Source organism: Lepidochelys kempii, chromosome 2 (genome assembly GCF_965140265.1).
Source record: "Lepidochelys kempii isolate rLepKem1 chromosome 2, rLepKem1.hap2, whole genome shotgun sequence".
NCBI lineage: Eukaryota > Metazoa > Chordata > Testudines > Cheloniidae > Lepidochelys > Lepidochelys kempii.
In genome coordinates this window covers 158,618,659-158,631,330 of record NC_133257.1, presented here as the reverse complement: position 1 = coordinate 158,631,330, position 12,672 = coordinate 158,618,659, and the positions used below count along the sequence as shown (strand labels likewise).

Below are 12,672 nucleotides of genomic sequence, written 5' to 3'. Positions count from 1 at the left end.
CTGCATTGAAACAAAGAAATTTGCTTCCATTTTTCTCCGGAGCTTATTGTCTCTTCCCTGTACTCACTCCCTTGGATGAGTTTTTGGTCTCTTTCCTACTTCTGGCTTTTTTGTAATATTCTTTTCTCCCATTGTGTGTCTTCTGTTCTCATTCCCTACCCTTTAAAGGGGTGGAGAAGATTGTGTGCTTTATTTTGTTTCTTTATGATATCAAAGAGACCTGGAAGGTGTGTTTAAAAAAAAAACCCACAGTGAGTGTCCATTCTTGTCTTTCACTTTAAGCCTGGCCTACACTTAAACATTTTTCAGACAAAACTATGTCAATTAAGGGTATGAAAAAAATCACACACCTACTCAGCATAACTCAGGAATCCTAATGTAGAAGCTGTTATGCAGACTAAGAAGTCCTTTCGCTGAGATAAGCTGCATCACCATTAGGAGGGCTTGCCAGCATAGCTATAACAGCAAACCCTTTCTAGTCTAGTATATAAAATCTCCCCACTATATTTCCCACTGAATGCATCCGATGAAGTGAGCTGTAGCTCACGAAAGCTTATGCTCTAATAAATTTGTTAGTCTCTAAGGTGCCACAAGTCCTCCTGTTCTTTTTGCGGATACAGGCTAACACGGCTGCTACTCTGAAACCTTTCTAGGCTAGACATGGTCCTACTCATGTGTTTCACTTCTCACATATAAAGAGTTTATTGGCCTCCCTGCCGAAGGATATTGATAAGGGAGCCTTTCATGAGAAGAAATAAATCCCATAGGCCAAAGGATAACACTGTGTATCCTAGAACAGGTAACAGGAACCTTTTAAAGGAATAGAACCCAATCTCATTAAGTTTGATATATGAGATAGCACACTCAGCTGCGTCACATTGTTCCCACCTGACTGTCCCCAGCCACTACCAATCCAAGGAAAAATGTGTGCAGCGTGGGAAACAGTGAAGGAGGCCAGACAAGTGCTGACACTGTCCCCATACCTGCCATCGTACCAACTTGGGCAGGAGGGAGAAGTATCCCTGATGCAGAAAAAAAGAAAAGAAAAGAAAAGAAAATGGGAAAGTGGATCCTTCCCAGAAAACTGCAATACCACATGCAATTTTCTGCATTTTTGAAGAGTACCCCATTTCAGATAGAAAAACTGTAATCAATTATATATGTAAGCTTACTTGGTAATACTCTGAAAGTTCTTCACTAGAGTAACGTGTCAGTGGCACATTATGTTCTGCAAACAAATATGAATCACAATGGCCAGGTCCTAAATGCACTCACATGCTTGCCCATTAGATGCACAAAATACATATAAAGCCAGTGTCACTACTGGTGGGGAAAATAAAACTGATGGTTACTTCCACCTGCGAAGAGAGACTTAGCTTACTTGCCCACCTTCCATTCATTAACTTCCAATAATCCTCATCCTACAAAATCATGTCATTTGATTATATTTATATATAGATACAAAAGGATTTAATCCTCACCATACCTGCAGATCTCATCAGAAGAGTAACTATGGAGTCACTAGCAGCACCTTAATAAAATCAAACGTATTGGTGCATATTTTAGAGCAATATTTTGGCATCAGATAGTTGATCAAGCAATTTAAAAAATATTTTATGGGACAGATTCTCTGCTGTGCTTTCTACTGGGTACAGCAGATGGGACTGTTAAGGATCCCCCTTGCTCTGCCCAGCCCCAGCCCCAAACTGGTTAGATTTCAGAGTAGCAGCCGTGTTAGTCTGTATTCGCAAAAAGAAAAGGAGGACTTGTGGCACCTTAGAGACTAACCAATTTCTTTGAGCATCAGCTTTCGTGAGCTACAGCTCACTTCATTGGATGCATTCAGTGGAAAATACAGTGGGGAGATTTTATATACACAGAGAACATGAAACAATGGGTGTTACCATACACACTGTAACAAGAGTGATCACTTAAGGTGAGCTATTACCAGCAGGAGAGCGGGGTGCGGGGTGAGGGGGGAACCTTTTGTAGTGATAATCAAGGTGGGCCATTTCCAGCAGTTGACAAGAATGTCTGAGAAACAGTGGGGGTGGAGCAGGGGAATAAACATGGGGAAATAGTTTTACTTTGTGGAATGACCCATCCATTCCCAGTCTCTATTCAAGCCTAAGTTAATTGTATCCAGTTTGCAAATTAATTCCAATGCATCAGTCTCTCCTTGGAGTCTGTTTTTGAAGTTTTTTTGTTGAAGAACTGCAACTTTTAGGTCTGTAATCGAGTGACCAAAGAGATTGAAGTGTTCTCCAACTGGTTTTTGAATGTTATAATTCTTGATGTTTGATTTGTGTCCATTTATTCTTTTACGTAGAGACTGTCCAGTTTGACCAACGTACATGGCAGAGGGGCATTGCTGGCACATGATGGCATATATCACATTGGTAGATGTGCAGGTGAACGAGCCTCTGATAGTGTGGCTGATGTAATTAGGCCCTATAATGGTGTCCCCTGAATAGATATGTGGACACAGTTGGCAACAGGATTTGTTGCAAGGATAGGTTCCTGGGTTAGTGGTTCTGTTGTGTGGTGTGTGGTTAGAGCAGCTCCTAGGGACCATCCGCCATCTAGGGATTGCTGGAGCACATTTTACTCCAGCCACTTCTACTCACCCCCAAAATGCCTCTCCCATCTTCTGCCATGGGCACTGCACCAGGGGCCACAGGGAGGGAGGTATAAGAGCCAGCTCCATGTCTGCTCAAGAATCCACCATTCGGCGGTATCCTTAGCCAGGATGCTGAGGTTAATCTCACTGCTACCTTGGCACTACAAAAGAAGCAGAGCAAGACAGAAAGTCTGCCGCTTGCATTTCGTCTTCTTTCTTTCTATGGCCTACCCACGGGAGTTCCCCCTTAGTCTTTTTCTTCCATTCCCCTCCTTAAATCCTGCTCAACAACATTCATTTCCTTTTTACCTCCCTTTTTCCAGCATCCCATTTAGTCAGCGCTGCAGCTGATCTGACTGAAACAAACTTCACCTTGAATGGTCTGTTAGAATATGGGCTAACTGCTTATGCTAAACAATCTGTTCCACACTGCGTTTAGCTGTCACACTCTTGAGTACCTTTTCCAGACCTGAAGGAGAGCTCTGTGTGGCTCCAACGCTTGTCTCTCTCACCAGCAGAAATTGGGCCAATAAAAGATATTACCTCACCCACTTTGTCTCTCTGAAAAAAAAACTTACTCCTGTCTGCAGATCAGACACCCTGGCTCTGTCTGCACCAGTCAGCAGTGGTCACGTCTGCATTTCATTCATCTGATTGGTGGCTGGTGGGAGCAGCTAAGCCAGCTCAAGACGTGCTACTTGTGCTTTACAGTATGCAGTTATTGCTCAGTGCCCCTCCAGAGACCGCCTCAAGTGAAACACAGTTACAAAAACGAGCAGAGAGGAGAAGGGAAGTATCTGGGGTCACTGTCCACCACCAATGGTCACTGAATCTGTGTAGCAATGAAGAGAGCTCCAATCATTTAAAAACTGAGCCAGATGCAGTTCCTGAATTATTTGCCTCTGCCTTAAAATGATACTGGAAAAAATCCAAGGACACCAAAGACTTAGTGGACACCATTATGCAGCACAACACCATCTACTCAGGACTTCAGGGTGAAGGCTGAAATAGAACTCATCATGCTTCAAAAGTAAAGGAGAATCCCCACTAGCTGTTAGCTGTATAGTGCTTATGACACAGAGCTGTACAGCACTGATTCCATTCAGTAGAGAGCAGCGGTACACATACACAGAAGCCAGTTCATAACAACACAAACCACAAACCCTAAAATACTTTACTAGGAGAGTACCCCGAAAAGGAGGCTCAAATTGGCAACAGGTGTATTTTTGTAATTTCTGAATTTATCTGCTGACAATAGCGCTACTCTTTTGCCTATACCTCTTTCTCCAATCACCGATTTTGTTTTTTCAGAGTAAAAAAGTATCCAAGGCTACTGAATAACAGTCACTGCGCAGTTTTTATGTCTCTTCAAATTGATATAACTTGTCAATGAAAGTCAACCAAATCAAAACTCTACGTTTTACAGGTAATTTAGGTATCTTGTTCATCAAGAGATTACACTTTCAAAGTACATTTTCTTGATAGGTTTCATAACTTTATTCTCACAGAGATCTTAAGTTTACGTATACGTTTTCAGGAAGATGAAGCCCCAAACTTAAGTTTTGTTTTAAAAAGTTATACTGAAACTGGCATTCATATCCTTCATTCATTTTTAAAATATTAATGGAAACAATTTTGTTTGGATTTAAATACTGTTTACAACCCAAACACTGCTGCATTGTGAGAATGTATCGCCAACCAAAAAGTGAAAGAGACTCGTCTGTTTACAATTTCCAATCTGAGCGACCTGCAAACTACATTGAAAGTGAACAATGAATTAAATTAGTAAACATCTTTAAATTTTAATAATCTAAAGTATTATTAATTATTACTATTAACAACACAAGTAAGGAAATTCATCTGTGAAATGTGATGGCCCTTCAGTCGGCCAATAGCACTTGCATTCGGTTTCTTTTTGGAGGTGAATCACCCATGTAAGATGTTTAACATTGCAGCAAAATTCCAGATCCAGTTTGTGGTACATTGGCCTTCACAGATAATAGCATCAACCTATTAACATCAATTTCGGCTAACCAGTAAGCAAACAAAACCAAACAAAACAAACAAAAAACCACTTGAAAACAAACAAAAAAAACCCCACTAGCAAACAAACATAAAATTGCTTGGACCTTAGTAATAATAATATGGAAAGAGAAACTCTTGCACTTTTAGAAATGTCACATGGATCAGAAAAACAATAGCTCTTGGTTAGTTAAAACATACAAATTGACCCATATTTCACATAGGCTAAACGGTTAAACTTTTGCATTCTCCTGCAGGTAACACCATACTGAATAACAAGAGCAGAGGATACTAATGCTCCAGATAAGTGGGTTGGCAGTATTTGTTTGAAGTTTCATTAATATAACATTGCTGCCAGTTATAAGGGGTGGAAGGTATATCAGAAGCAAGTGCAGTCGTTTTATAGACAACCAAATTTGATTTCCTGTTCCGCACTTGGTTTAGTTTTATAACACTTTCCCCGGGACCAATGACAATAAGAGTGCGTTCATAAAGCATCAGATACAAACGCTATGGTCCCAGCCAATGAGAATGCACTCGTGAGTCATCCACGGGTATAGCCAAAACCCCACTGCTGAACGCTGGGGACGGCACGCTTCAGAAACGAAGCTGGCAAAGAATCCAGTAAAACAGCCCCCCCGTGTATAGAAAAGGGAACAGTGCAGGCGATAACGAGCCTCTTTTACTTAAAGTGGGGGAGATCAGCCAGGGCAGATGGACACAGGGCTCTGGACTCACCGATTTTGGCCAGACTGGCCACAAGTATCCAGAGCGCGATGATGTAGGGCTCCTGCACATGCCCCCATTTGAAAGCGACGATCTGAAAGGACTGAGGTCCGCTGACAGCTGTGTGGTCCCCCGAGCTCTTCTCCTGTGCCCGGGCTGCGGGAAGAGCCAGAAGCCCCTCGGCTAAGGGCACCTGTCTCATCTCCAAGCTCATCCGCCCAGCGCCCCGAACTGCCCAGGCTGGGAGCGCCAGGCGCTCGGCAATGCCTGTGCCCCGCGGTCCCTGCCCCTGGCTCAGCGCCTGCAGGCGCCGCGATCCCCCTGCCCACGCGGGGCAGCTGCTGCCTCCCCGCTGGGGGCCGGCAGGGGTCGGGACGGGCCAGGCGCCGCGCGCGGTGCACCCGGGCAGATGCTGCAGCTCGGGTCCCGCTGCCCGCCGGCGGCTGCCTTTATGGGGCTGTCCCCGAGCCGCCAGAGGCGGAGCTACGAGCCCGCGGAGGAGGCTGCTGCGGACGGCGGAGCCGGGCTGCTGCCGGGGATCTCTGCCGAGCCGGGACTCTGGGCAGCACTGAGCACGTCGGGCCTGAGCCTGGGGGCTGGCGGCAGCTGCGCGCCAGGGATGCGGGCACTGGGTCCTGGGTGGGCTGGAGTGACTGGAACTTGGAGCCGGAGCAGCGGGGGCGGGCAAGAGACCAGGGAGCCCCCGCGCTCCGGGGACATAATCTTGTCCCCTGAAGAGCTTGGGGGCGGGGGAGGGATCGTTCCCCAAAGGCCAGTCACAGCCCTCAGAGACCCCCTCCCGTACCCTCCCCCCACAGACTGCCGGGGGGCGGCCCCTCTGGCTTCGCTCAGTGACACCCCGACTCCGCGGGGCTACAGCCTGGCTCATTAAAACCTGCAGCGTCCCAGAGCAGCCTTGCGCGGCTCTCCCCAGCACACACAGGCCGGACCGGGCTGTCGGCCTGGATCTGTCCGGGGCGCGGGGTTTTGTTTAACTCTCCTGGCTGCTTTCTTCCCTGTACTTTTTTTATGGTTACAAGGTGAAGCGCCCTTTGGGCCCCCCCCCCCCCGATAACCTTTGCTTGAGTGCCTCCCTCGGTTGCATTGCAGGGCCCGGACTGTGCGTACTGTGTTGGGCAGCCGGAGCCAGGATAACCATCACGCTGCTGGCAAAGGGATTGCAACCAAAGCAGCGTGTGTTCCGGGCAAACGGCTCTCTGTGCACCACCTCCCCACGCTCCGGCCGCGCCGCCCAGCCGCTCCTGGCTTTCAGGTGCACTGTGAAGCAATTGAAATATTTGGATGCAACATGGGCAGGGCGCTAGCTTTATGGCATGGGGTGGAAAAATACTGCAAGTTCATTTCCTTAATGGGATGCACGTGCAGCAGGTCAACACTAGCCTGATAAACAGCAGGGAGGAAATGCCCAGGAGATAAGACGTGAGATGATTCAAAAGGCTTAAAAAAACCCAAGGTTCAACTGGGGCATTGAGGAGAATAAGGAAAAACCCAGCAAGATGCTCTGTAAATCAATGCATTGAGTATTTAAAATCATAAATGTGCAAGTACAAGTTGTGCTTTTTTAGTTCGCTGATAACTTAAGGGTGTCTCCTCTTTATGGTATAATAATCTCATTTTGAGCTATGGAACTTGGAGACCAAAGGCCACTAAGGTTGATTTAGCCTGTATTTCCTCAAACAGCAGGCACACTCAGATTAGCATTATGGCAGAAGTTGCTCTTCCACCTTTTTGCTGCCCAGGGCCTCACCCCAAACGAGAAATTTCATTTTGTATTAAATGTAGTCGTACAAATTTCTCCTCACCTCTCCATTAAATAGCTGAGTGAGGTAGCTATGCAGGATTCTCCACAGCTGGACCATTCTGAAGCTGCAAATGAGAGTACGACCGTGTCTACACTGCGCCCCTTACAGCGTCACAGCTGTGCCGCTACAGCAGTGCCGTTGTAAGGTACAAGGTAGCTGCTCTTTGTCGGCAGGAGAGAGCTCTCCTGCGGATGGGTGGGAGGGCTTTGTTGGTGGGAAAGCGTCTCCCACTGACATAGCACTGTTCACACTGGCGCTTTTCTTCGGTAAAACTTTTGTTGGCCGGGGGTGTTTTTTTCACACCCCTGACCGACAAAAGTTTTACCGACGAAAGTACAGTGTAGACATAGTCTAAGGCTGAAGCTTATATGATGTGCCTCTGCTCAAGGATGTGCTAGTGGAAGATGTAGCCAGCAGCAACTTCAAAATGTTCTCCGAGAGATGTTTTTTAGACCGAGTCCAGCAGGGAGTTGCTCTGAATGGCCCCAGCCAGTCAGAGCACAGGGATATTTTTGTGCTATGGGATGTTTGAGAGGTAACCATACAGCTGGAAGTCAGTATCTGTACAGGATATGTGTAATCTCATTAGCAGATAGATATTTCATTTGAGTATAAGTATAATGCAGATTAGAACCTTCCATTCTGGGACATGTATTCCATGGTAAAGGGGTGTGGCACAAGTATTGTTTGCAAAAATACTTTCTGACTCTATAAAATGCACCCACACTAGGAATTTTCCTTGTCAATTAGACAGTGGCCTTTGTAACAAAAGGAAAGGGCTGTTTACATACTTAGAGCAGTGGTTTTCAAACTACGGGTCGTGACCCATTATTGGGTTGTGGAATGTAAGGCACTGGTTCATGGCGGCTCTGGTCAGCACTGCTGACTGAGCCATTAATAGTCCAGTTGGTGGTGCTACCCGGCTAAGACAGGCTAGTCCCTACCTGTTCTGATACCGCACTGCACCCTGGAAGGGGCCAGCAGTAGGTCTGGTTCCGGGGGAGGGGGGGCGAGGAGGAAGGAGGGGAGGAGAGAACAGGGCTCCACGTGCTGTCCACGCACTGAGCACTGGCTCCACACTCCCATTGGCCGGGAACCGGCCAATTGGAGCTGGGGGCGCAGTGCCTGTGGGCGAGAGCCACGCGGAGCCAATTGCACACCTCTGCCTAGGAGCTGGACTTGCTGGCCACTTCCGGGGCGTAGCATGGTCCACAGTGCCAGGACAGGCAGGAAGCCTGCCTTAGCATCCCTGCTGCACCCCCAGCCCAGAGCCGTGACCCCCTCCCACACCTCTGCCCCAGCCCAGAGCCCCCTCCCATACCCTGAACCCCTCATTCCTGGCCCCACCCCGCAGCCCTCACCCCAGCCCTGAGCCCCTCTCACACCCTAAACTCCTCATTCCCAGCTCCGCTGGGTCACGGGCACCAACAATATTTTTTAAACTGGGTCACCAGAAAAAAAGTTGAAAACCACCGACTTAGAGCACAGTACTGGCATTGACTCACTGTGTGACTTTGGGAATGTCACAACATCAAAACCTTGTCTATACCCAGGCTATGTTTACATTTAAACTGCTACACTGGTACAGTTGCCCCACTGTAGCACTTCAGTGTAGCCACTCACTGCAGCAATGGGAGGGAGTCTCCCATTACTGTAATTAATCCATCTCCCCGAGAGCTTGCAGCTAAGTTGACAGAAGAATTCTTCCATCCACCTAATGTCCTCTACACAAGGGCTTAGGTCGGCTTACCTACGTTGCTCCAGGGTGTGGAGTTTTCACATTCCTGAATCACCTATCTGCGTTGACTTAACTTTTTAGTGTAGACCTGGCCGAAGCAAATTTTTTCAGAGCTTTCCCAGTTGCTAACATCAGTTCACCATTACCAGTATTAGCAACGTCTACGCCTAAAAGTTAGGTTGCCCTAGCTACATCGCTCATCTCTGAGGGACATCATTAAGCCAACCTGAGTCCCAGCGTAGACAGCACAAGGTCAATAGATGAATTATTCCATCACCTAAACTACTGCTCAGAGGGGTGGATAACTACAGTGACAGAAAAATCCCTTGCATCACTGTAGCGAGTGTCTGAGCTATGGTGGCACAGCTGTGCCACTGTAGCATAAACATAGACTAAAAAACCTGCCACCATTGTTTTAAGCATCCTGGCTTGCTGTGAGCAGCATTAGATAACATGGTACTTCAAACAGTGGCAGCAGACACTGGGCAATCCACAGGCAGGGTCCCAGTGGGGTTAACACTGGTGGAGCTGAAACAGTGTTAGCGGCCGGGAAAACTATTTGAAATATTCCTGTCCTGTAGCCAGGGCCCATGTTTATCTGTTTATAAAAGGGGTATAGTACTTAGCTATCTTAAAGGGGTGTTGTGAGAATTAGAATTTGTCAGGGTCTTTGAACTCCTTGGTGTAAAGTGAAGGAGTTCATAGAGTTACCGTTTTGTTTTTTATTCTTTAATTGCCAGCTCATGAAAGATTCACAAAACAAGGTTTACAGCATTGTTAAAATGCTTACACAACACAATAGCTGACAACACAAAGGGCAGGGGCTAGGTGTGTTTGTGATAGAGTTGTACCATCACTGTAACTATTCTTCTAAGCTGAGGGATATTAAAATATAAAATATTTCTGCTCTCTGAAGTGAACGAAGTGCAGGATTCTTGTGCTCTTCATTACCATACTTGCCAGCCAGAATGGAGCAGGCAGGGTAGAGGAATTACCCTGATGAGCATCGGTACCTACTGCACATGTAAACCTGCTAAATCAGTGTTTCAATGTATATGTCTCGTGTGCACACAAGTACACAATATACATCGATACGAAACACATAAAGAGACCATTAATGTTGCATGGTTAAACAAGTAAGTCATGAAATATCAGCGTTAACCTTGCACATGTATCCCTGTGGGACCCTTTGGGCAAGGCTCTCTCCGGCTAGTTTCATGTAATATGCTTCGTTCTCAGTAATTAGTAACATGCATTTCAGTAACATCTTTGCCATAAAATAACTTACCACACAAGATCTGATATTTAAGGAGTCTGCAAGACTAGAAACAAGAGCTGGAAAATTGCTCAGGCCTCAGAGAGAGAAATTGCAATTAATAACATTTTATATTTATATTCCCAAATAAACTTTAAGATGAGTTAAGGTTAAAAGTGTGTTTCAGTGGAGTCCCAATCATCATAATCAAATTCTCAGTCTACTGAGGACCATTGTGCCAGCCAGAGTAACCACGGCTGATGGTGTCACACCAGGCACTGTGTGGTGAAATTTCCACATCTGGCTCAATCCTGCGAATCCAAACATCTCTGTGGCGGTCCCGTGGGCAGTGCCCCATAAGGGCCCAGGTGTGCACCCCTTCGTGCCTTGGAGTCCAGACAATGCTCCAAATTAAAAACAAAAAACAAAAGCTCCCACACTTTAAAGAGTTTAGAAATGAACTATTAAAGACTCCAGCAGCAATATAAGCCTTCATCACTCACCATTACCACCCACAACTTGCACTTTACACTCAGCCTTAAAGTTACGCTCCTATTTTGTACTGTAATGGAAATACAGAGATTTTATATAATGCTTATCAAATACACAGTAAAAAATTCAAAAGAAACATAGTTCTAGAGAACACTAAGTTATGTCGAAGTTCTTATGATATTATATGTAGTGGCTTAGAAGAATAGAATTGGAATGACTTGTTTGATGTTCTGAAACATTAGTGTGGGATAGATATATAGAAGTGAATACAGAGCATGCAGTTCAAGTTATATTGCACAACGATATAAACCTGATGTGCTAAAATCTCTGCAGATGTACACTGTCACATTGGTTGCACCAGTTTCCACTTGCAGAGAATTTGACACAGTTTGTTTGCAATGAGTAATGTGGTGGTATGTTAATGGTACAGAACCTTAATTATAGCAGAGCTGTTGCTCTACTGTAACATCAGAAATGACTTCCTTAAATGAAAATGGAATTTTATAATCTAGTAGTGCGTTATTTTGACCTTTGCTATATATTTCTGCCAGGTTTAGAGAGCAAAATTAAGATTGAGTGAGTGGTGAGAGTCAAGTGGGGAGATAGTGGGAGAAGGAGGATATAGCAGTGGGAAACTGACTGGATTCCATACTGGTACATTTCAAGACATTGATCGTTTTTTAAAAGAAAGCTGTGGGGGAGTTTTAGCTGGACTCCACTGAAACACACTTCTAACCTTTACCCTTTCTTGACAAATCAAAAGGTTTTGTGGTTGGTCATTTCCGTACAGCGTTTTGTTTGATTTTTTTGTAAATGAACAACAAAAATTTAAGTCAGGCTGGTGGAGGGCTGCTCTGACTTACCATATGAGCCTCCCTACTGGGGATTCCCCTCCTACAGAAGGAATTATACACGTGAAGTATCAAGGGCATGTGGAAGAAGGAAGGGAGGCTGTTGTTGACACCAAATTCTTTAAGTGCTTCAAGTTTTATATTAAAAAAAAAATACGGATTTACAAAGTGTTCCTGTGCATCAAGGATTCATCTTTACCTAACCTCCCATCCACATTATTATTACTGGTAGTGGTGGTATTGTAGAGCCCCAGTCGTGTTCCAGGACCCCATTGTGCTAGGTGCTGTACAAACACAGCACAAAAAGATGGTCTCTGCCCCAAAGAGCTTACAGTCTAAGTATCTCTCCTGTCTTCCCTGCCCTCCGGTACATGTTCTACGAAACCCTGCATCCTCCACTTTCCCTCCCCAGGTCACCTATAGCACATTTCACTCTCCCCCCGTTCCTGGCATCCCCTTCCATGCCACTCCTCTATCTTTGCACATTTTCTGCATCCCCTCAGTCCCTCTTTATGTCCTACAAGTCTCCTGTGATTTATATTCCTGCTCCTCTTGCCTTCCCCAGGTCCCCTCCCAATCTGAGATCACTGGGGACAAACATTTGCCGCAGCCACTCTTCCATTTACCCCCCTCATTTCATCTTCATTCCAGTCCTCCACATCCTCCTATGCCTCCCTGCATACCCCGGCCAAACGCCTACCTTTCTGCCTTTCCCCACAGGCTCCTGCCCCCTCCCATGCTCCCCCGCTGTATCTGGCTCAGGTTAACAGCAGCGGCACAGCCTGGAGACAACAGCAAGTCAGTTTAGATTTATAACAGTTTAAAAATTAAATTTAAGTGTTGCTGCATATGAAAGAGCGGTGCAGGCGTGTGGCTGAACCCAAAGCCACGAGTTTCAGAATAAAATTGCAAACACAGGAGAAAATAAATACTTGAACTTGTCACTTAAAGGTCACACAGTTCTGTGGAGGCATCTTGCCACACTGGCTCAATGTATAAGAAGTCAGGCCCAGTGTGTTCTTCAGCTTGGCCAGAAAAAGGAGCAAACAGCAAATGAACAATGACTTTCTTTAGCCATGGGAAAAACAAACAGCCCTTAATTTACAAAGGCAATTAATGGGTGTAGTTTCAGTGTAAGCAAGGTG

The 12,672-nt window shown here is 45.8% G+C and overlaps 1 protein-coding gene across 2 annotated transcripts in view; it reads right to left on the bottom strand.

Moving 5' to 3' along the window:
* SLC9A3 (solute carrier family 9 member A3) overlaps positions 1-5,887 on the bottom strand; it is a 78,662-nt gene extending 72,775 nt beyond the window's left edge. The window contains exon 1 of one of the 2 annotated variants that reach the window (XM_073332595.1): positions 5,381-5,887. In XM_073332595.1, coding sequence (XP_073188696.1) covers positions 5,381-5,582 — 202 coding nt within the window. In that variant the 5' untranslated portion in view covers positions 5,583-5,887. The remainder of the gene's footprint in view (positions 1-5,380) is intronic. The other variant, XM_073332596.1, reaches the window with a different exon arrangement.
* Positions 5,888-12,672: the final 6,785 nt, after the last annotated feature.